General features: G+C 37.6%; 1 protein-coding gene across 1 annotated transcript in view; it reads left to right on the top strand.

Annotated features, from left to right (window-relative positions):
- Positions 1-23,130, top strand: part of zbtb16a (zinc finger and BTB domain containing 16a) — a 133,994-nt gene that overhangs the window by 67,714 nt on the left and 43,150 nt on the right. The window contains exon 3 of the mRNA XM_016233353.1: positions 784-881. Within this exon, the coding sequence (XP_016088839.1) occupies positions 784-881 (98 nt within the window). The remainder of the gene's footprint in view (positions 1-783; positions 882-23,130) is intronic.

Here is a 23,130-nt window from a genome sequence, read left to right as displayed (position 1 = left end):
TGACAGTGAGTTTAAACTTAAATTTAGATTTCTTCCACAATGTTTTAGACACTTACCTACATTAATTGGGCAGCTTAACTCATGAAAATTGCTTTGAAAGTCCACTTGACTCAAAATTCTCCGGTCTGTTGGGTTAATCTTTCCCCAATACTCAGAGATGTTATAATTTAAGAGAGCAAATGTTTCACTTTCTGGCTCATGAAAAGTTGACCCCTGTTTGAAATGGACCCTGCAGCCAAATTCAGCCGTTAAAGTCACTCTTATCTGGGGACTCATGGCCATCTATATGTTCCTGTTTAGATAAAGGGCTCCTTCATCTCCGCTTAGGGAACTGAATGAATGAACAATGAAACCACATGTGCCATTGATCATTTTTTTTCACTTGACAGTGAGAGGCTTAAATATATTTATATATACTTAAATATCTTAAATATACTTACGATCGTCTAATATGGAAATAAGCAGCTGAAGTGTTTGATGACAAGGAGATGTGCAAGTTTAGCTTCAAGTGGTTGCAAACACTGGTTTATTCCTCTCTCAAGATAAACAGCGGTTTTACAAATCTCACTTTAGTATTTCACAAAAACAAGGGTGCTGGTTTTAATATACCCTCCGTCTTGTTATCTGGTGTAAGAGGAGCGGTAAAATTATGCCATTCTGTCTTTGCCATTTAGTACGCTAATCAAATCACATAGTATACCCAGGTGCTTTCGAAAGCCCGTTTTTGTGCGAGTGACATAAACTGTGTTGGCTGATGTTATTTTGTCCTGTTTCTCCCTGCAGGAAGCTGCACAGCGGAATGAAGACCTACGGATGCGAGCTTTGTGGAAAACGCTTCCTAGACAGTCTGCGCCTAAGGATGCACTTGCTGTCTCACTCAGGTAACATCACTAACATGGATGCTTGTTTTTAAGGGTTGGGTGAAATTCTGAATTCTCGCTTTCAGTTCATGCATTTAAAAGTTGAATTGGAATGACAGGAAGAGGTATTGAATTGCAATCAACAGGTCATTTTAAATAATTTTATGGTTTAATAATATAGTTTAATATAATTGTAAAAATTTTATAATAAAAATAATAATAATAATTTTGACTACTTTCACTACCCAAGTTTGGGGTCTGTATTTTTTTTATGTTTTTGAAAGAAGTCTCTTATGCTCATCAAGATTGTATTTATTTGATTAAAAATACAGAAAACTCAATAATATTGTGAAATATTTTTACAATTTAAGTTATTACAATTTCTGTATTTTAACATTTTAAAATGTAATTTATTCCTGTGATTGTAAATTAATTTTCCACATCATTACTCCAGTCTTCAGTGTCACATGATCCTTCAGAAATCATTATAATGTGTTGATTTGGTGACCCCAAACTTTTGAACAGTAGTATATATCTATTCTATATGTAGAATCCTGGAAAATCTACATTTGATTCTAGTTGATTTTTGGAGGTTGTATGTGTTTTTGTTTTTTTTCTGGAGAGGAGAGTTTTTTCTTTAATAGAGAAGTGGTCTGTGGTGAATCTGGTTTATATAGAGTCTATAAAAGCATTGGGACTCTAGGTTTCCAGCCCAGGCCAACAGGAATCTCCCTTCACCTCCCTCTGCGATTGCCAAATTCACAGACCAGTGAAGTCAAAGTCCTTACCACACACCAGATATGCACGATGGTCAAATTTTGCAGACTCTTTGCCCTCTATCGAGCACACTTGGGTTTATGATAATTAAGAGCGAGTGTTGTGCCTAGGTAATTGATTCCACAGTAATTGGGAGTTTAGATTAGATTAGTTCAAAAAAAACTCACAGATTACACCACCAGACCTTTCCAACTTTCTGCCTCGCACCGATGGAATTTTTCGATGTCAATATCTTCATATATTGAGATGAGATTGACTTTTTGCAGGGACATTTAAAAACGTGGAGTGGAGAGATGAGTGACATCTCACGCTGGGCCGCCCAATTCAATTCATGCACGACTCAGCATGGCAGACGCTGCTCTAAGGAAATATCTAATGTTTATTTTAGAGGCTGTTCAAATCCCAAGATGCATGTTCAATAACAGACTCTGTGGAGATATTGTAGTACTCGTGCACTCATAATGGCAGCCCACGGAGCATGTACTGCATGGTGACATTTATGAGAGCTGTTCTGCGATGAGACAAAGAGGCCGAGTCTGAACTCCAATGAATACCTCTGTTTGGTATTCCGCACTGACCCGCAGAGACGCCTGTACTCGTGCAAAAGTATGTTCCGTGTCATTATAGTAATCCAGAAATCCTTATGGGAGACTGGCTTGTGCAGTTTGGATAATATGACTGCGGATAATCCTGCACTCAGAAGCTGGGTTGCATGAGACTGTGGGCTAGAGAATGCTTCAAAAAGACCTTTGTAAAGCCACTGACTTGCTCAGTGACTATCCAAACAGAAGGACTGAGTGCCATTTGATGTGTTCGTGTTTGTGGGGCCTCACACTTCACCCTCTCTGGATGACTGCAGGAGTTTACTGTAGTCCGAACATCGGTCGCTGCAGCTCAAGTGTCCTTAGCTTTAAACATAGACTCAAATCTAATTTTCTCAAACAACAGTGTTGTTTTTTGGACCATGTACCATGCGATTATTAGATCAAAAGGTGTTCTTTCTCTTCCTGTTCCGCTCCCTCATCTTCTTTTTCTGCTGCTTCTTCCTCTGCTGCTGCTTCACCTGATGCTGTTTCTTCTGTTGCTTCTTCCTTTGCTGCTGCTGTTTTTGTTGCTTTTCTACATATTCATCTTCCACTGCTACTGCTTTTAGTCTTCCTCTGCTCTTCTTCTTCCTCTTCTTTTGCTGCTGCTGCTTCTTCCCCTACATTTCTTCTTCACCACTACACCACCTTCTTCTTCTTCTTCATCATCATCAACTCTATCTTCTTTTGCTGCTTCTTCCTCTCCTCCTTCTCTTCTATCGTCATCAGCTTCTTCATCTTTTAATCCTCCTCCTCCATCTTCATAAAATTAATATTAGAATAAGCTATTTTACTTAAAGCCAATTCACATCAAAATCAGTTGATTTGAAGTGCTCCCACAGAACTGATCTCAGATATCTGAAACAAACATAAATGGAAAACACCAGTAGACATGATGATGGGATCTGCACATGAGGTGGCTAAGCTTGGGCTGTGTTCATTAAGCACTCTGCCACATACAGTTTCTGTTTTTTTCTCTAATTATACATCACCCTCATAAAATTGAGAAAAAATTAGAAATGTCGGTAATCATGATGGCTGTTTTGCATTTAAAACAGCAGAAGAACCAGTCATAATTCCTTAAGATCTTTACCAAAAGAATCAGCCCCAGACAGCCTCCCTCAACAGGCGGAATAAGCGAGAATTGCGAGGCGGCTTATTTTTAGCGCATCAAAACAGAACACAAAAAAAACCCTAGAACAAAACAGTTTTAACGCTCATATGCTCGATGCTTGACACATAGCGCTAACCTGGTTTTTGTTTGTAGCAGTCTGGCTCTTGAGAGCTTCACTCTTGTGTAATGCTCAAGCTTTTCAGTGGAAACACTTTTATAGACACAGACAGTGGCGGAGAGGCAGAGACACGGCGCGGCTCTTCGATTGTTTTGTTTTTTTGGTTGCTTTGTTCTTTCATTGCAAACTTTCTGTTTTTATCCTTTCTGTTCTGAGCGGTTTGATTTTTATCAGTGACATTAAGCAAGTGGCTTTGCCCTCCACCTCCTCCGTTCCCTCGTCTTCAGGAGAAGGTGCTGAAGAATGGTATTAGGTATGTCGTGTGTATTGTGGTGTACCATTTCAGTCACACACCCCCGCCCCCCTCGCTCCTCTCGGCTGGTGCATGCCGTCTCTGTTTGTTTTATTGTGGACTTGGCAGGATGCCAGTCTGGGCCGCCTGCCACAGCCCAGGGTACAGTATGTACAGTGAATCTTGCGCCAGTTTTCTTTCTTTTTTTTTCTTCTTCAAATTATTGTCTGACAGCAGCGGTTATGGTGGCTGTTTTGGTGTTGTGTTTTTCTTCTGGGGCTTTCGAGGCCTCACGCCCTAGAGTTTAGGTGGAAGTGCATTGTGGTGAGAGGCTGATAATAGAAAAGTGCATGTGTGTTTTTTTTCTCCGGTTTAAGGTCAACATGGTCTGGGAGCTGCTAGGTAGTGAGGCAGCACAGCACTGAAGCAAAAAAAGGGAAAAAAGTGACTCAGCCATTTGGAGCACGACTAGGCTATTAGTGTTATGTGAGCTTCCCTTGTGACTTCAAAGAGTGCAGAGCGTGGTCTGGGTAGGCTAGCCAAGGGACAGTTTTTGATCCATTTTTGAAAGGGGAGGCAAAGCTTTTCAGTGGGATTACAGATCAACATAGGCTGTTTGGCATATATCATCTGTTTTTTTAACTTCTAAATATTTTTTTTTTAATCTGCAGTTTAACTGACTATATCTATTAGAGGTTAACAACTATTTTATTAATGTAACATCTAAAACTTTTTTGTAGTTTAAAAAAAATCTTTATGTACATATTTTATTTTATAATAGTAATAATTGTCATGCATATATATTTTATAATTTTCAAAAAAAAAATGTGTGTGTATTTTTATATATTTAAAATATAATTATAAATGTATATTATATAATTATAATTATATCTTTGCATAGCTATTTTTTAATGTTTTTTTTCAGGATTTTATGCAACCTGTCCATGTTCGCCTCCGACTATCTGTAGCTCAAACTACTGCTGTATTAACATATCTTTAATAAAATAAAAATTTTATATACATTTAATATTTTTTAAATATATATTATGCACTTCATATTTATATACATTTAAAATGTTCCTAAAAGTATTTTATATTATAATTATTATAATCCCTTTACGTAGTTTTTTTTTCATAGTTTTACAGGATGTTATGCAACTTGCCCATGTTGGCTTCTCACTAATTTGTCTAGCTGCTTCAATGTAGGCTTTTCTGCATTTATCATATATATATTTTTTAATCTGCAGCTTTTGCAACTCTCCAGACAAACAAGGTCAACGATCTGAGGTAAAGTAACTTGCGGCAGGTGCAAAATGGATAAAAAGCAGGCTCTTTTTTTTCTACCTACCTGTTTGGGCAAAGCTGGGTGAATTGGACTGTCCACACACATGCATACATTGCACATGTACACTTGGGGACTGTGTGTACACTCATTAGCAAGGCGACGTGCCTGGCCCAGGCTGATTAAGTCTGTGTGTTATTCTCCAGAGGGCCCAGCCAGTGGACCTCACTTGACTTCATTAACTCAGTAGACTGAGACAGGGCTAACACAGCAAGACCCCTTGTAAACTATCCAGCAGCTTGGCATGTGCCTTTGCCATTGCAATCACATTTTTATAAACTTTTTATAAAAGTTTTGTAACTCTTCTGTAACCTAGTCGTTTAGAAGACATGGGAATCATTTTCTTGACTACTGTGATCTATCTGCTGTTGCTTTCAAGTTGACTTGCAAGCACATGGGCTTTTCTTTCTTTTGATGACAGCGAATTAGCCGTTTCAGTTATGGCTGTGTTACTTGGTCCGCAGGCTGTTCTTTAGCTCCATTGTTGCCGAGCTATTATCTTCGTTGTGTAGGAGCTTTTGTCAGCCCATTTCACATTGGTTTCCTAGTACATGTCCTCAGCTGCATGTGTTGACACTGTGTTTAAACACAGGAGCAGTTCTGTCTTCGTTCTTCAAGGTAAGAAAAATATTTTTTCCTGAACTGCTTTCATTTCTCACCCCAGCATAATCTGAAGTCACAGTGAGCCAAAATTGTGCTTGTGGATTTGTGTATAATAGAGAGCAGTGGTTCTCAACTGGGGTTTCATCAGGATTGGACATCAAGTGGTGACCCAACAAAGTATTGTATTAATAATATTAATAAAAAAAAAATATTAAAAAAATTATATTTTTTAATTCATATATTTTTATGTAAAAAAAACAATATAATATTATTTTATTTTAAATGTTGTAACACATTTTATTTTAATTCTATCAATATGAATTAGCTTTTTTAATATAATACAACAAGATATCAAAAATAAATTATTTTAAATGTAATATGTAAATATTGTAATGATTATTATTATTATTTATTTTAGAACAGTACTGTGTTGGGTCGGTATTTGATGTCCCATGTGAAATTTAGATCATGTAGAACATTTTTTATTATCTCTATAGCAATCTTTATAGCAAACAGCTCAAAAAAAAAAGTTTGTGTTCTGGTTTGTATTTTCTATTATTTTGTATAATTTGGTTCATGGTTTTCAAGGTTTCACACAACTTGCTCATGTTGGCTTGGATCCAGGGAACAGCCTTTTTTTTTATTTTGTCATTTACGTTTAACATTGGTCTTTCTCTCATGTACATGACCCTGTCAGAACCACTGCAATAGGCGGCTGAATAAAGAAAAATGTGAGGCATGAAGGAAGAGGAAAAGAGAAGACAGAGAGAGCATTTCCCTCTTTTTGCTCTCTCGTTCTTTCTCTCTCTCTGTCAGAAAGCACCGGGCTCCCACAGTCTGGCCCCTCGCCAGCTCTTCCCTCACAGTGATGACATCATCAGCTGCCGGCAGGTCTGGATGTTCTGCCAACATTCCAGAGCGTTTATGATCGCTCGCAGATGTGAGTCCAGGAACATACTGTACCCAAACTAGAAATTAATGAAACTTGACTGCTTTCCAAGCCACATATTCCAAAATAGAGAGCCTGCGAATGGGACAGGAGGAGGGGTGGGATGGAAGAAAGGGCTCTAAATAAAGAGTGGGGGGAAAGGGGGAGAATGCCCTGGTGCTCAACGCTCTCATGTAAGTCGGTATTTGATGTCCCATGTGAAATTTAGATCATGTAGAACATTTTTTATTATCTCTATAGCAATCTTTATAGCAAACAGCTCAAAAAAAAAAGTTTGTGTTCTGGTTTGTATTTTCTATTATTTTGTATAATTTGGTTCATGGTTTTCAAGGTTTCACACAACTTGCTCATGTTGGCTTGGATCCAGGGAACAGCCTTTTTTTTTATTTTGTCATTTACGTTTAACATTGGTCTTTCTCTCATGTACATGACCCTGTCAGAACCACTGCAATAGGCGGCTGAATAAAGAAAAATGTGAGGCATGAAGGAAGAGGAAAAGAGAAGACAGAGAGAGCATTTCCCTCTTTTTGCTCTCTCGTTCTTTCTCTCTCTCTGTCAGAAAGCACCGGGCTCCCACAGTCTGGCCCCTCGCCAGCTCTTCCCTCACAGTGATGACATCATCAGCTGCCGGCAGGTCTGGATGTTCTGCCAACATTCCAGAGCGTTTATGATCGCTCGCAGATGTGAGTCCAGGAACATACTGTACCCAAACTAGAAATTAATGAAACTTGACTGCTTTCCAAGCCACATATTCCAAAATAGAGAGCCTGCAAATGGGACAGGAGGAGGGGTGGGATGGAAGAAAGGGCTCTAAATAAAGAGTGGGGGGAAAGGGGGAGAATGCCCTGGTGCTCAACGCTCTCATGTAAATTCTTCACAGCAGCTGATAAAGCCTTCCTCCTCCTCCTCCCGTCCCTCCCTCCCTCATGTACAATAGTCGGGGGATGACGGGCCGCATGGATAAATGGCCTGAGCTTCTGTTTGGCTGCGTGCCCTAAGTTCTCTCTGGTGGTTTAAACCCATAATACTTCCCCTGACCTGTTGATGTACATTAAATCCTCGTTTAAAAAAGCGTTTGAATTATGTGCCACATAAATCCTCTGTTATAAGGTCCAGGAGAAATTATTACACACGGGTGTAATGGCTCTGTAATTGTTTGACAAGTTTACATCTCATCAAAAAGCTGACAAGAGTTTATTCTCTTGATGCCCAGGGGTGTGCTGTACGGAAAATTTTCTCAGCCTTGGATGGGCCAGACATGATAAATATTAATGCTTGCTTTAATATCTGTGGTTAATGTTTTAAGTCATGAACAGGAAATTATAAAAACTCCCAGACTTGCGTGAATCCCTGAATAATATGATTTCATCTGAATAAAACCTCAAGTCCGGGTGTCAAACTGAAGAAACAGTTCCTCAAGCATTGTAAAGATGCCATTTGACTGATACAGTGAGGCGATTCAATTTTAACACAAAACGGATGCATCACATTTAGATATATAATTATATGTAAAAAAATGTGTGTATATTAACAATTATAAATTATTGTCATATAACCTTGGTCATCATCTTATATACTGTACATCTGTGTATTAATATGTATGTATATACTGTGTGTGTGTGTGTGTGTGTGTGTGTGTGTGTGTGTATATATATATATATACACACATACACACACACACTCACTACCGGTCAAAAGTTTGGGATCAGAATGATTTTTAATGTTTTTCATAGGAGTTTCTTATGCTCATCAAGGCTGCATTTATTTGATCAAAAATACAGGAAAAAATTTAATATTGTGAAATATTATGATGAAAAATAACGTTTTTCTATTTTAATATACATTAAAATCTAATTTATTCCTGTGATGCAAAGCTGAATTTTCAGCATCATTACTCCAGTCTTCAGTGTCACATGATCCTTCAGAAATCATTCTAATATGCTGATATATCATCAGTGCTGGAAACTGTTGTGCTGCTTTATCATTTTTTGGAACCTGTGATACCTTTTTTTCAGGATTCTTTGATGAATGAAAAGTTAAAAAGAAGAGCATTTATTTAAAATAGAAATCTTTTCTAACAATATAGTGTATACACTACAGTTCAAAAGTTTGGGTCAGTACATTTTTATTATTTTTTTGAAAGAAATAAAAGCTTTTATTCAGCAAGCATGTGTTAAATTGTTAAAAACTGATAGCAAAGATTTATATTGTTAGAAAAGATTTATATTTTGAATAAATGCTGTTCTTTTTAACTTTTTATTCATCAAAGAATCCTGAAAAAAGTATCGCAGTTTCCAAAAAAATATTTGGTAGCACAACTGTTGCCAACATTGATCCTTCTAATAATAAATCAGCATATTAGAATGATTTCTTAAGGATCATGTGACACTTTATGGAGTAATGGCTGATGGAAATTCAGCTTTGCATCACAGAAATAAATTATATTTTAAAGGATATTAAAATAGAAACCGTTATTTTATATTGTAATAACATTTTGCAAGATTCCAGTTTTTTTTCTGTTTTTTTTTTATCAAATAAATGCAGCCTTAATGAGCATAAGAGACTTATTTAAAAAATATTTAAAATCTTACTGATCCTACATTTTTGAATGACAGTATACATACATATATATATAGATATGAATGCATATCATCCTAAACTAAATAATAACAAAAACTTTATATTAAATTACATTGATTTTGATATTACAATGCATTTTGCAGTTTGTTGTAATTTTTTACTTTATAGAGCATATATTCTGTTCCTTCATTTGTTATTACTGAAATACACATCAGCTTTTATTTTATTCATATTTGGAATATTTCACAATTCTTTCTGCGGCTCTTCCTGGAAAAAGGAAGAAAAAAGCGACATCACTATGCTGTTTTTTCCCTTTAGAATGGTTCCATTTAAGAATGTTTTGTATTTGTTTCATTCCTCTGCTTCTTTTCATTGCAGCCATCATCTTGTTAACATTTTTCGATTAAAACATGGAATAAGCTCACACCAGCCATAATACCCTGTAAAAGATCCTGATCTTAGCCCTTTGTTGTCGGGTATTGCCGCTTTAAATCCCTTTGGTTGCTAAGTAGCAAGTGCCCCTGTGCTCTAATGGGCTGATTTGGTATTCAGCTCAATGCCGGGTCTTATTTTTGTATGCGAAACAAAGTGGTTTGATGGAGGGTGATTGCAGCAGCGTCTGGAGGCTGTTTGGGAGTTTTATGGGCTGTACAGTACACCGTGTGCCTTCTAAAACAGAACACAGGCGATTGAATTTTGGATTTGCTTCATCATTTCTCTCCTCTGAGCAGCCTCTGTCAAAAAGGGAGCGTAGCTGGAAGGGCACAGATTAATTTGTTCTGCTGGAAATGAGAGCAGTACAGCAAAACACGCAATATGCGTGTGCACAACAAGCAGTCTGAAAAATACGGCGAAACGCACAGAGGCGCAACTACAGCAGGGAATGCATTTAGTTCCTGCATGCTGCCGTCAGAATGGATGGGCAGCTATGAATTGAAATGATGCTGTTATTTCATGATTGGTGAATTTTAGGGTATCGGTGGCAAGGCAACACATAAATTGACTGGTGTAATGCATTTGAGGTGACACCTTCAGGTTATGTAGATTAAGTAAATATATTTATTTGTCTATATTTGTTTATTTAAATTTTTTATATGAATATTAATGTTTTATTAATATTTTTGATACCTTCAAGTAAAATTTATTTTAACTTGAATATGTAATTACTATTTTATTTTTTTTATTCATGGCTGTCATTTTTAAACTATTGCAAGCAAAACTCTTCAAATTGTGGACAGGGTCCGTTCTTGATGGTGTCTGACTGAGAGGCCATTTTATTGTTTTACGACACTAACAAACATTGGACACAATCCAGTCTAGAAAGCCGTTTTGTGCCATATCTGTTTTATATCCATTTATATCATGGTAAATCTTTATGGCGCAATCGCTTTCACCTCACTGATAACTCTGCTTTGCTGACATACATATGAGGGAATAGCTTGACCTAATCGAGGTTTCATCACTCATTCACAAGAATGGCTGATAATTAATCAACGTCAGAGGGATACCACCCTGCGAGGCCTGCAGATCTAACCGCACATATCACTAAATCCTCTGGTTTGTGGGCATTTTAGGTCATGCTGATTTAAACCAGTTTGGTGAAAGAGCTGCAGTTCCATCATCAGATTTCAGCCACTGGCAGAGTCCCTGGAAAAAATTATGATTTGTTTGTTTATTGGGTTTTGTTTGTGTTCAAAGATCAAGGGTCTGATTGCAGCTGTGAGCCAGTGGTTGAAATGCAGCGGTGTGGTGTGTTGTTGCTGGTAGTGTGTGTGTGTGTGTGTGAGGGGTTGGGGGGGGGTTGTAAGGGGAGTCTAAATTTAAATCGTAATTGGCCGACTTCCACAAGCTTGCGGGCATTTTAATGAGTCATAATAACTTCATTTAAAACCAGCTGAGCAGAAAATAGATTGGAGAGGAGCCTGTGACCAGTATGGATTTTTTTTGTTTTGTTTTGTTTTTCTTTCTTCGTTGAGGACTGACCCGCTATGCCAGGCCTGATGGGCCACTGAGTAGACAGACATCCTTTGTGAATTTATCATATCCAGGGCTCCAGACTGCGACCAAAACAGTCCAAAAATATTAATTTGCAAGTGATAATTTTGCTGTGATCGCCACTTGCAACTGTATAAATTAATGTTATGATTTAAAATAAATTAATAAATGTTATGACTTCAAAATTTGTGTGTAATGCCTTTTTTCCTGCTTGTTTTACGGTCACATCTTTTATGTTGGTGTAATAAACAGAGATGATGTGCATTAAAGTTTTAGTGGAAAAACAGTCCTCATCTCTGCCGAACAGCAGCTAAAGCAGCTCCAGCTGAGGCAGCACAGGAGAGATCAAAAATGATGAAGATGTGCGAAGTAAAAGTGCAGAAAAGCAGAGTCTATTTCGTGCACAACTTGAACAAACTACGACAGGTAAAGCTGTCAGCTGTGTGGATATTAACAATATCGTTAATGATTCTTGTTTATAATCAATACTAATATGGCTTCTTGTTATCAAGATGCTGTGTTCTGTTAATGCGTGAACTTAATATTATTTGTAGCGCACTTGCCGTCCAATGGCAATAAGCTTTGTGCTCTGTTACCTTTTAATAAACAAAGTATAAGCTTTAAAATTCTGACAAATTTATAACGAAATCCGAACAATAAATGCCGTTTTGACGCTCTTTAATGTGGCATAAGTGATCGCTTTAGCGCCTCAGTTCAAGCGGCACATGAACCCATCATATCTTTCTCTTTACTACTATAGTACGAAATAAACATGAATGGACACCACAAGGTATTTTTTTAAGAGCCTACAGTACAACTTTCTGAAATGTCGTGTAATCGCTCATTCAACTGTTTCAAACTTATGAATTCGGCATCAATAAGCTCATTAGTCAGCTAGAAAAAATAACTTAAGAGGAACATTTTGCTAAATATATGCATTGTATTGCTTATTCATATTTTACTTAAACTGTTCTCTACATGATAAGAAAGAATGCAAGGAGCTGAAGATAAAATTCAACACGTATATAATTGCATGTTACTAATGAAGAAAAACAGACTGGATGTGTGCAGGAAGAATGACAACATTTATAGGATGCTTTGAGGAGCCCAAACTACACTCAAGGACGAAGTGATGCTGACATAGATATGGGGGGAGACAGACACATGACAGTGTGACTGAAATATTAAGGTATTTAAAAATATATAAATAAAACCATTCTGTGGCACTTAAAAATAATGTGGTGCCTATTTTTGTTTCTTATAGGAACCAATGCCTACTTAAGTGAATTTATTTATTTTTTTGTCTGTAGCCCTGATATCACTGTCAACTTTGCATTCAGATCATATTTGGACAGTTCCCACCAGCTTCATGCTCCATATAGAGTGCCAAGCAGTCGGACAGTGCATTCATTCATGTGCTGAATACATCAAAAATCATGTCAGTGGTTTAGTACACTTCCTAAATGGCTTTTTCTACTATATCAAGGGGTAGTTCACCCAAAAGTTTAACTCTGATATTTTTCCCTTCTCCTGAGCACAAATGATATTTTGAAGAATGTTTTAATTGTTTTTGTTTATACAGTGAAAGTCAGAATCATATTGACATTAATTGTATGGACCAGGGTTGGTATAGTTAACTAATTCTTATTAAAAAAAAAAAAATTTTTTTTTTCAATATTTGAAATAAAATAAACTAACTACAATTACAAAATATATATTTATGTGTATATTTATGTATAAAAACCTTAAACTTACTCTATTTCAGCTAGTTGACAAGGCATTATTTCTTATTTTTATTTCATTTAACTTACAAGACTGTATTGACATGTATAAAATAATAATAATTACTAAAGCTTTTCAATTAAAATGAAAATAGAAAAATAAAAAGTAATTCAAAATATTTATAAAACCTATGGTAGTGTCTCAGTGATACTAAAATAACACTGGTGTGTACAAAAAAAATTTTTTTCAAAATTTTCATACGGGTTTAGAACAACATGAGGATGAATAAATTATGACCAAATGTTCAATTTTGGGTGAAGTATCCCTTTAAGAGTGGAAACTGCAGGCATATATTAGATTGTAAGTCTCTAAATTAGATGTAGCCACGGATAAAAAGTTATTTACGAAGTGCCATTAAAGAGCGCAATCTCGTAGATGTGAGGACATTAACAGCACCTCCTCCGTGACGGTGATTATTAGATTAAGATTAAGAGGGTCATCTGCTGCCGGAGTTAAAATAAATGGTGGAATGTGTTGGCACACTCTGCGCCAGTCCAATTGAGTTTGAGTGAAGCGAGCGGGCACACCTCTATGGCAGAGGCTTCGTGCACACCACTGCATGTTAAGAAGAGCCCTCTAGCGTGAAACGCAGATTCAAAGCCATGCGCGCGCACAGTACTGTCGAAACCCTTCAGAGCTGCCACCCACCGAAGCCTCACCTGGCCTTTATCTCGGCTGAGGCCATGAAGACAGAGTGTGTGCTCTTGTGTGATAAATGCCTGAATTCTGCTTATCCCATTCAAACACATCTGTTTCTGCCTGCTCTTCTCTCTCACTCCCCGGGGGGGCATCTTATTCGAGACCTTTACATCTTATATCCTCCGTATATAGACGTGTACAGCATGTTTCCAGGTTTTCATTCGGACTAAATATGGCAGCGGTGTGGTTTTTATTTTTAAATGCGTCAGCATCTAATGACATCCTCTCCGCCCCCTTAGCACGAACAAAAAAAGCCAAACTGTTTAAGTGACCCAAGAAAATCCTGTTATTCCTCTGTATATTTGTGGGTCAGTACAATATAAAGAGCATCATTGTGACTTGTATATGGTGGATGAAATATGATTTGTTTTCTGCATAATAGCAATAAAAGTAAATACTCTCCAAGGCACTTTTTTTTCATTGTTGCATTAGCTCAGCCGATTGCTTTGGGAAACTTTTAGATCAATTTCTTAGTGCAGATTAAAATGCTATGAATCCCATTTATGGAAGAGCTCCCTTATGAAATGCTCTTTGAAACTTTCATATTTTGGCTGAAGAGTGAATTAGACGCTAAGCAAAGATCTGCCGACGGCGCTTTCATGTATAAAAAAAAAAAGATAAAAGCAGTCCCATCTGGAAGTAGCCAGGACACACAAGGGTTGCTTTTATGTTATCCATTCCACTGGGAGGTTGAACATGAAAAGCAGCCGTGGATATTGTGTTATTACTGTTGCAAACACGTCTGTGGATCAGAATACTAATCCCGGGCCGTCCAAACAATTTTAGCGCTGAAGAAAAACACTTCTATCTCAGGCACTTTGAAACCGTCTGTGGCGACACGAGTAATTAATGTTTAATGGACAACTACTGACAGGGCAAAACCTTTTGAGACACTGTGGGGCTATTGTTAAAAAAAGAAAAGAGAAAAAAAGGGATGTTCTCTGGAAAAGCATCAGATTATATAACTGACTGAAGAAGTGCTGCCAGTAGGAGTTTGTAAGAAAAAAAAGTTAGCCGCTATCTATCAATACCCTGTCTAATCAATGCAGATTGTAACTGTGATCGTACAGAAATTCTACGTGCATATGTGGAGCAAAAGAACATGAAGAGGAAGTCAGTGGAACGAGTGTGAGGACGTCGTAAAAGGTTTTAGTGAGGAAGTTAAAGGGAGTGTCGCACAGTCAACATTTGTGAAGAAAAGAACTTTGTGGAAGTAACTTTTTCCTCTTTTCTTCTGTCATCACCCTCTTTCTCTTCCCCTTTCCTTTCTTTTTTTAAGCCAAGGAAGATTTCTGCTCTCTTAAAATTATTTCTTTCATGATAACTCTCAGAGGGATTGGCATGGTAATGTACATGACAATGTTTAAGGGGTCATAAGATGCAATTTCAATTTTTCCTTTCTCTTTGGAATGTTACAAGCTCTTGGTGCATAAAGAAGATCTGTAAAGTTGCAAAGACTAAAGTCTCAAATCCAAAGAGATATTCTTTATAAAAGTTAAGAGTCAGCCACACCTACCTAAAATGGCTCGTTCTAACATGCCCCCACATACCTACGTCACTATCTGGGAAGATTTGCATAACGCCGCCCAAATGTTCACGCAAAGAAAGAAGGCGTAACTTTTATTCTCGCTGTAGTATTGTTGTTGCCGCCGTCATTTCGTGAAGGCGCTGTATGCTTCGTTGTGAAAGCTAAACTACTTTGTTTGGCCTTCCAAAAGAGGACGATATCACTTCGTCATGCCTGGAGCTGATCCGTGCTGGTCGCTGAAGAAATACTTCAACTTCGCGCTGTCGATCTGATCGGCTTTCACCGTGGACAAAGTGGAGTCCAGCCCGAGGTCGTCACATGTGGTTACTGCAGGCATCACAATATGGTAAGGGGCGTTATGGTAAGGTAACATTTCTGTCACACGCTTGAGGAATTCGGCCAATCACAATGCACTGGATAGCTGGCCAATCAGAGCACACCTCGCTTTTTCAGACCGATGAGCTTTGTAAAAATCGACGCGTTTCAGGAAGGCGGGGCTTAGAGGAGAAACAATCATGTACAGTATGTGGAAAATAATGTTTTTTTTAACCTTAAACTGCAAAAACACATTTCATTACACCAAATACACAAAATAATGTTCTTTTTAGCAGCATCATATGACCCCTTTAATGTATTTGGTCTTGGCGGAATAGATCTTCTACGATGCTGCTGCAGCAGAGCAAGTACCGAGACTTGCTACTGCCAATACATCCACAACATGCTGCTGTAAGCATTTAAGAAATACTGCTGCTGCACATATAACACGTATGAATAACATTGCATACATGAATCACCCCGTAGCAGATCTATATAGGTGGAGCTGGGGAAGGTGTAGGGTTTCTGAAGTGCGCTGCCAACTGCTACAGCAAACAAAAGCCAGGTATTTGAATATTGAGCAGCGAGCTCATTGGCTACCAATACAGGAGAGAACCAATCAGCTGCCGTGTGACAATGATGTCACCAGGTCAGATTGAGCTAGACCTATCGGACTGCGCCATCTAGAGTTTCATGCCAGAACTCTGTATTAAAAATCTTGTGACAATTTCAGTTGGTGTCATTTGGCAACCTGTGCTAGTGGTTGTTTATTCATAAAACAAAATATGCCACAAAGTTTGCAATTGGATTACGTTCCAATTTTGAATCTGAAGCTGATTAACTTTTAGTAGCGGAAGAACCATTTCAAATCAAGTGATAAACAAATGTAAATGACTGAACCTGAAAACAGTTAAACTCCGTGTTTGCATTTCCTGATGTTTTATGATGGATCTTTTTATAATTTTTGCACCACGTTCAGGGCAGTTGCTGTTGGTCCCCGTTGGAGTGGCTCAAACTCTGTTCTTTTGAAAATTGAATATTTTGGAAACCTTAACACACCTCTATTGCATGCCTGTGTTAAGTGTGGAACAGTTTAATAATGACCCATACTGTGTGGGTGTGTTCTAGGTGCTGTCCCATAGATCATTGTGTAGCCTGTGACCCCTCCCCCACACTCCTGACCCGGGCCTTAATAAACTAGAGAGTGCCTTTGACAATGTGTGACTTGAAAGCAGGAAATAATGGGCACTAAATGTTAAATCTTTACAGGTTATTGACCTGTGGAGCATACATGGGCTCTGTTAACTATATGCAGCCTGACGCTGACAGCCTAACACTTCTGTACCGCTCTTTTGACTATGCTAACACTTTTGTCAGTTATAAGTTAACATTTCTCACAAAATTCAAAATTCAGGACTGCTTTAGGTACTCAAACCATAATTTATAATGAGAAGGCCTGGGATTTTTTTTCCCAATTTGATTTTAATGTCTGCCTTGAGACACGTGCATTCTGTCTCACTTTGGCCTTCAACTGACATCCTAAAATTAATATTAACTCGATTTTTTTCAGATTTTATTGTATAATAAATAATTTTATTTTGTCAGTCAATCTGCTAATGGACCATTCTGAATCCTTCACGGACTACTAGTGGTCCACGAACCACAGTTTGAAAACCAATCTTAAATTGATCCAATTATATTTCAGGACCTGGATTCACCCTCCATGCTCATGAAAGGCAAATAAGGAAAGAGCTGAACCGGCCTCCCACTGCTCTGCGCCCAGCAGTAAAGGCATTTACAGCACTGTAAAGACGGCTCAATTGTCGCATCCAGTGGTTGGTTGAAGTTTCGGTGGTCGTTTGGGGAAAGGGTTCACCGCATGGTCAGGCTCTCAGGTTCTCCTGTGATAAATAAAAGAGGGCTGGAGGTATCGCTCTGTTTTCAGCCGACCTCACAGGTATTGATCAGGCAGCAGAGTAGAAGCAGATCATTTCTTGCCCTTTCTTTCTCTGTGTGCATACTAACTTTTAAAGAAGCACCTTTTGATTGTTTACTTAGGGGTGTTCACAATTACAGATTTTCAAATTTGAGTAGTCACTGGGTTTCATGAACAACAGCTGTAGATGTAATGAACAATAGTCAGGTAATGTAGTTTTAAAAATGCAACACTCATGGCATGAGATGCTTAAAAAAAACAGCCAGTTGACTAGTCATCAATCACCCATCCCAACTCTTTCATTTTAAAATATTCTTGGCTAGTCATCACATATACAAGTAATGAAAACACTTTACAATAAGGTTTAATTTGTTAGAATTAATGCATCAGATATCATGAACTAAAAATAAACTAATTTTTCTAAATGAATTAGGTAAAAATTTTAATTTATAAATATACTATTGTTCATTGTTAATGTTCATAATGCATTTGTTAAATATACAACATGAAATGTTAAAAATATATTAATATGCACTACCATTCAGAAAGTTTTATTGACAGTAAAGACATTTATAATGTTACAAATATTTCCATTTTAAATAAATGCTATTCTTTTGAACTATTTTTGTTCATTATATAATCCTATATAAAAGTTTTTATGGTTTACACAGGAATACATTAATGTTTTAAAATAGAAATGTTATTTTAAATTGTAATAACATTCCGCAAAATAATATTTTTTTATTGTATTTTTCAACAAGTAAGTGTAGCCTTGGTGAGCATAAGAGCATCTTTCAAAAAAAAAAAATCAGTCCTGGAAGGCCGGTGTCCTGCAGAGTTTAGCTCCAACTTGCCTCAACACACCTGGATGAAAGTTTCAAGTATGCCTAGTAGGGCTGTCAAAATTACTGAAAAACTCAATTTAAATTTTCTACTTAAATATTATCAAAATTTGAATTATATTCCAATTTAAAAGGCATCATTTCAGTTAGGGGGAAAAAAGCTTTTGGCTTCTCTCCTGAGGCCACAAGAGGGTGCATCGCGCAAAATATTATGCACGTTTCTTCAAAGCATAATAAAATAGCACGACTGTCTTTGGGGGGAAAAAGTGCATAATGTTTAAAATAATGTTTATAAACCATATATAATTAATAAAGTTGCTTAAACAATTAGAAAAAAAAACGCACCATGCATTTATGTATAGTTTAATACAACGGATCGAAAACCAATCACAGAGTAGGCTACTTTCTTCATTTAAAAACATGAGATACAGTGGGATGGGGAAAAACCGCCATAAAGTCTTGAGATGTTTTTTAAAAGTTGAACTTGCGTTAATTTTACATAGCTTTCTAAACATGCCGCTCTCTTGTGCCAGACGCGAGTGCAACGCTGATAGATGTCCCTCTAGAAAATGTGATAAATATGCGTTCTGTGTGAACGGCTTGGTTTCGGGTTTGAATTAAACAACATCATCTCCACACTGATGCTCTCGTTTTCCGCAATATATTGAATGAACAACGTAGCAGCGCCACATCTAGTGGGTTCAACTGGATAGGCTAACAAAAGCATTAAAATCCAATGACACCTACATCGTCGTCGCATTTCGTGCGCCACTGATAGGCTGCCTGACGGCTGGCGCAGACCTAAAATTCGAATGCAACGTTTTTGCATTCGAATGTGGAAAATCTCTTATTTTTATTTATTTATTTATTTTGACAGCCCTAATGCCTGGTAAGACCTTGATTAGCTAGTTCAGGTGTGTTTAATTAGAGTTGGAGCTAAACTCTCTAGGATCGAGTTTGGTGACCCCTGGTGTAGTGTATTGTGGAAGTAACATTGAACTAGTTTGAACCTTACTGTAAAGTGTTAGCATAGTAATTAATTATCAGGCTTGGACTTGACTCAATATTATGTATACTTGCTAATGCAGCTGGACAGTGACCAGAATCACATTGTACATGCGCTGGCATCAATGCAATAGACAACAATTTTACAAATCCCACCTCAAGTTTGATGGTGACTTAAAGAGAGCTCAAACCGTGGTAAGATGCCAGTGAGATCCGAACAACTCTTCTCATTTCCTGCCACTTCACACCAGGCTAACCCTACAAGTTCCTCTCCAGCCCAGCTCCTGTTTCCTCCACTTCTAAAAGCCCTTTGTCCTCTCACTATACCATCAGGAAAGCTGCCCAGAGTCATAATTTAAGGCACCATGGCCTGAAGAAAAAAAAAGAGAGGTGAGAAAGGAAGAGGAAAACACATGGAAAGTTTCCCTTTCACCTTTTGTTGCAGTGGAAGAGTTTGCCTGCCACACACCAGGGTCATACACAAACATCCTGTTGCTGATATTTGTATTGTTTCTATATGTGGATTGGACAGCGTGTGCACAGAGGCATCCGTCTGTACGTTACCGATAGGTCTCCAGCTTGTATGTGAATGTGCGTCTTTGTGAACTGAAATGCCCCAAGTATATCTGGAGCTAGACAGCTGAAATAACGGTGTTGTACAGTGAGAGAGAGAGAGAGAGAAAAATAGCAGGAAAAATGGAGGACTGAGTGTGACCTGCTAGCCAGATAAATGCAAAATGGATTAACATCTTTAAAGCAGGCAAAAAACAAGTGAATGAATGTGCAACACTGTGTTCATTTTGAGCAGATAAATTTAGAAGTGTCTTTGATGTGAAAGTGTGTTTAGCAAGTCAATATTTGTCTGCTTTGGTCTGTCCCAAGACGTCCTCTGTCTGCGCACCAGACCGTGAAGCTATCAAAAGAAGCCTAGATATCCTCAGTGTTTATCTCCTTTGCTATTCTTTCTGTTCTCTGTGAAGGCTATATAAATATTAACCAGCTGACTTCTCATTTTCTGATAGTAGAGCGTAATCTGCTGTATAGTGTCTGGAAATTCAATGTGCTGCTTATTTCTCTAGCTTTGTGTCTTTGTATACGGTTACAGAAAAAATGTCAAATTTAAGTCTATTAGTGAAAATCTATGCATCTATATACGATATTGCCAAGATATCTCATAAAGTGGCCTTAGTTAATCACATTTTAAAGTGTGATCTTTCTGTTCTTCAAAGCTGTGATGCCTTATTTGCAAACAAATGACTCTTATGAATGGTTTTTCTTAATGATTCAATTTAAACGATTCATTAAACAGACTCCCGATACTGAGTTTGCAACTGACTCCCTCACTGCACTGTGGATAATTTTTCAATTAGGCCTATGTCTAATTGAAAATGGACACAGAACCGTTACCGTGATGTGTACTTCAGATTCGTCAGATTTAACATCAGATTAAATTTTGCCCTTTTTTTTAATATAAAAAAATCATCATATTTAAGAAAATATTATTTATTATTAATGAGGAAAAAAAAATGAACTTAAATGATTTTAGCAAATGGCTGTATATATATACAGTGGGTACGGAACTTTCCGTACCCACTGTATATATATATATATATATATATATTATCATATATAGGGGTGCTCCGATCAGGATTTTTGTGGCCGATCACTGATCGACGATCACAGAAAGCAGTATCTGCTGATACGATCACCGATACCGATATATAAAATGCTTTTTCAGCATTGTAAATCTTTTTTTTTTTTACACAGTACAGTAATAGTCTTTCACAGACATGTTTAAACACAATAAATATAAGCAACACATTATTCAATGCTTTTTATATTTTTTTAAAGATTTATATATTAAGTTGCTCAAGCAAGTGGCAAAACATTTAAACTACTTTTCTTACATTATCATAAACTTACCATTGACAGAAATAGTCAGCTCTACTGCCTTTTCTTTTACATTTAAATCTTTATTACAAGCAATCCTGCGGTTCATAAAGAACTTTGTTTTTCAACCTCCACAAGTGCCATCTATTATTGCCTTGTTTATCTAAAAGTGCTCTTTCCCTTTAAACCTAGCCAAAAAGCCATATGTGTTGACTGAAACATAGTAGACTTTAATAAAATGCATTTATGGTGTAATTACTAAATTTTCGTGTCAATCCATGTTCATATTTACTGCAAGCAATGCGCTGTTACTTTAATTCAGCGCTTGCAGCGCAGCAATAAACTCGGTGTGGAAACGATCTCTGCACTGCTGCAGATGCACCACTCCTGAACATACTGCCGGACCGCAACTGTGTGCAGTGTGAACGCTTTAATCCGGTAACATGAGCACTGAAAAAATATATATATAGACACACACACATATATATATATATATATATATATATATATATATGTATATATTATACACACACACACACACGTTTAAATTTGCTAAGGCAATTTGCCTATTCATGAGCCTTTCAAACAGAAACAAAATTCTTGTTCAGTTATCTATACTTACTACTCTAGTATTTGTCACCTGCAGCTCTTTTCCGAATGCCAACTGAATTTCAAACAATGGCATAGTTGTTTTTTGATTTGTTTTTTGTTCATATACCTATAAATATTCTGTCACTATGGTATATTGTGATAGAACATACAGGGCTTCCAAACAATCACCCATATCGAGCGATTCTGTTATTTGGAAACCAAAAAAGCCATTTGGTTCCCAAATGCTTAATTTGAGGTGCCAGTGGCTCCCTAGTCATTGTTTCAGTCTGGAGCACTGCATCAGCCTGACAGTGCTACACAAATATACTCATCCATGCATCCATGCCTGCGTGCTTGTGTGAACGTGAACGGGGAATCTGGCAGTCTCCCAGCATTTTTGTCTTGGTTGATAAAAAAAATTGCTCTGCCTGCGGTACACATCTAGTCAAGAGAAGGAACACACAGTTCTTGGCTGTCCCTTTCAATTGGCAGTCTCCGTACTGTTCTGTGACTGATAAGAGGATAGTGTAAATAAAACTGTACAGCACAGCTCGTTACCGCTAAAGGAAAAGAGAGAGCACGCTGTCTGTACTCATTGTTCTGATGGCACGGTTTTTCCTTTTTATATGGATTTTTTTGCTTTTTTTTTGGTACTTAGTGTACTGTCTTATATAACGCATTTGTGTAGGCTCACCGAACAGCAAAGGTATGTTTTTGTTTGCGCTGTATTTGTCTACTCATGTTCCCGCTTCCGAGAGACGGGGGGGGGCGTCTGATCAGAGTGTGTGATGAGAATCCACCTTTATAGCATTAGACAATGTGCTTGTTCACAGGTCTTTCCATTACAGCTGTGCTCTAGTATCACACTCTTCAGGGACTCATCAACAAAGGCAGCGTGGCCCCACTGCTGGGTAATCTGACACTGGATGTTTGCCGCAGCTCCCGTAAAGGCTCCGGTTTCACGCACATCATTTTATTCACGCACACGACCCTTGAAAACAAGACAGATCGACGAGGCATCCTCTTTAGAAACAGTAAATCCCAGGGTTTCGGTTGTGCAATACGTTCAGTGGAGGGAAGTGAAAAAGGAACGAGCCCGTGGCACGTGGCACCTCTCCTCCACTTGTTGGGAGCCACGGTTGTGTAAGAACCCATTATGTCAGGTCGGCATCGCTGTGGCAACTCCAAAAGAAAGAGAGAGGAAGTGGGAGTTGCTAGAGCGATTTTTTTTTTTTTTTTTTTTTTTTTTTTTTTTTTTTTCGCCCTTTTTTTTTTTTTTTTTTTTTTTTTTTTGGGGGGGGGGTTTTTTTTTTTACTGGGGTTTTTTT

The sequence above is a fragment of the Sinocyclocheilus grahami genome, unplaced genomic scaffold (genome assembly GCF_001515645.1).
Source record: "Sinocyclocheilus grahami isolate Dianchi unplaced genomic scaffold, SAMN03320097.WGS_v1.1 scaffold428.1, whole genome shotgun sequence".
Classification (NCBI taxonomy): Eukaryota; Metazoa; Chordata; class Actinopteri; order Cypriniformes; family Cyprinidae; genus Sinocyclocheilus; species Sinocyclocheilus grahami.
The sequence above is the reverse complement of the archived record's forward strand: the minus strand, read 5'-3'. Positions and strand labels throughout refer to the sequence as shown.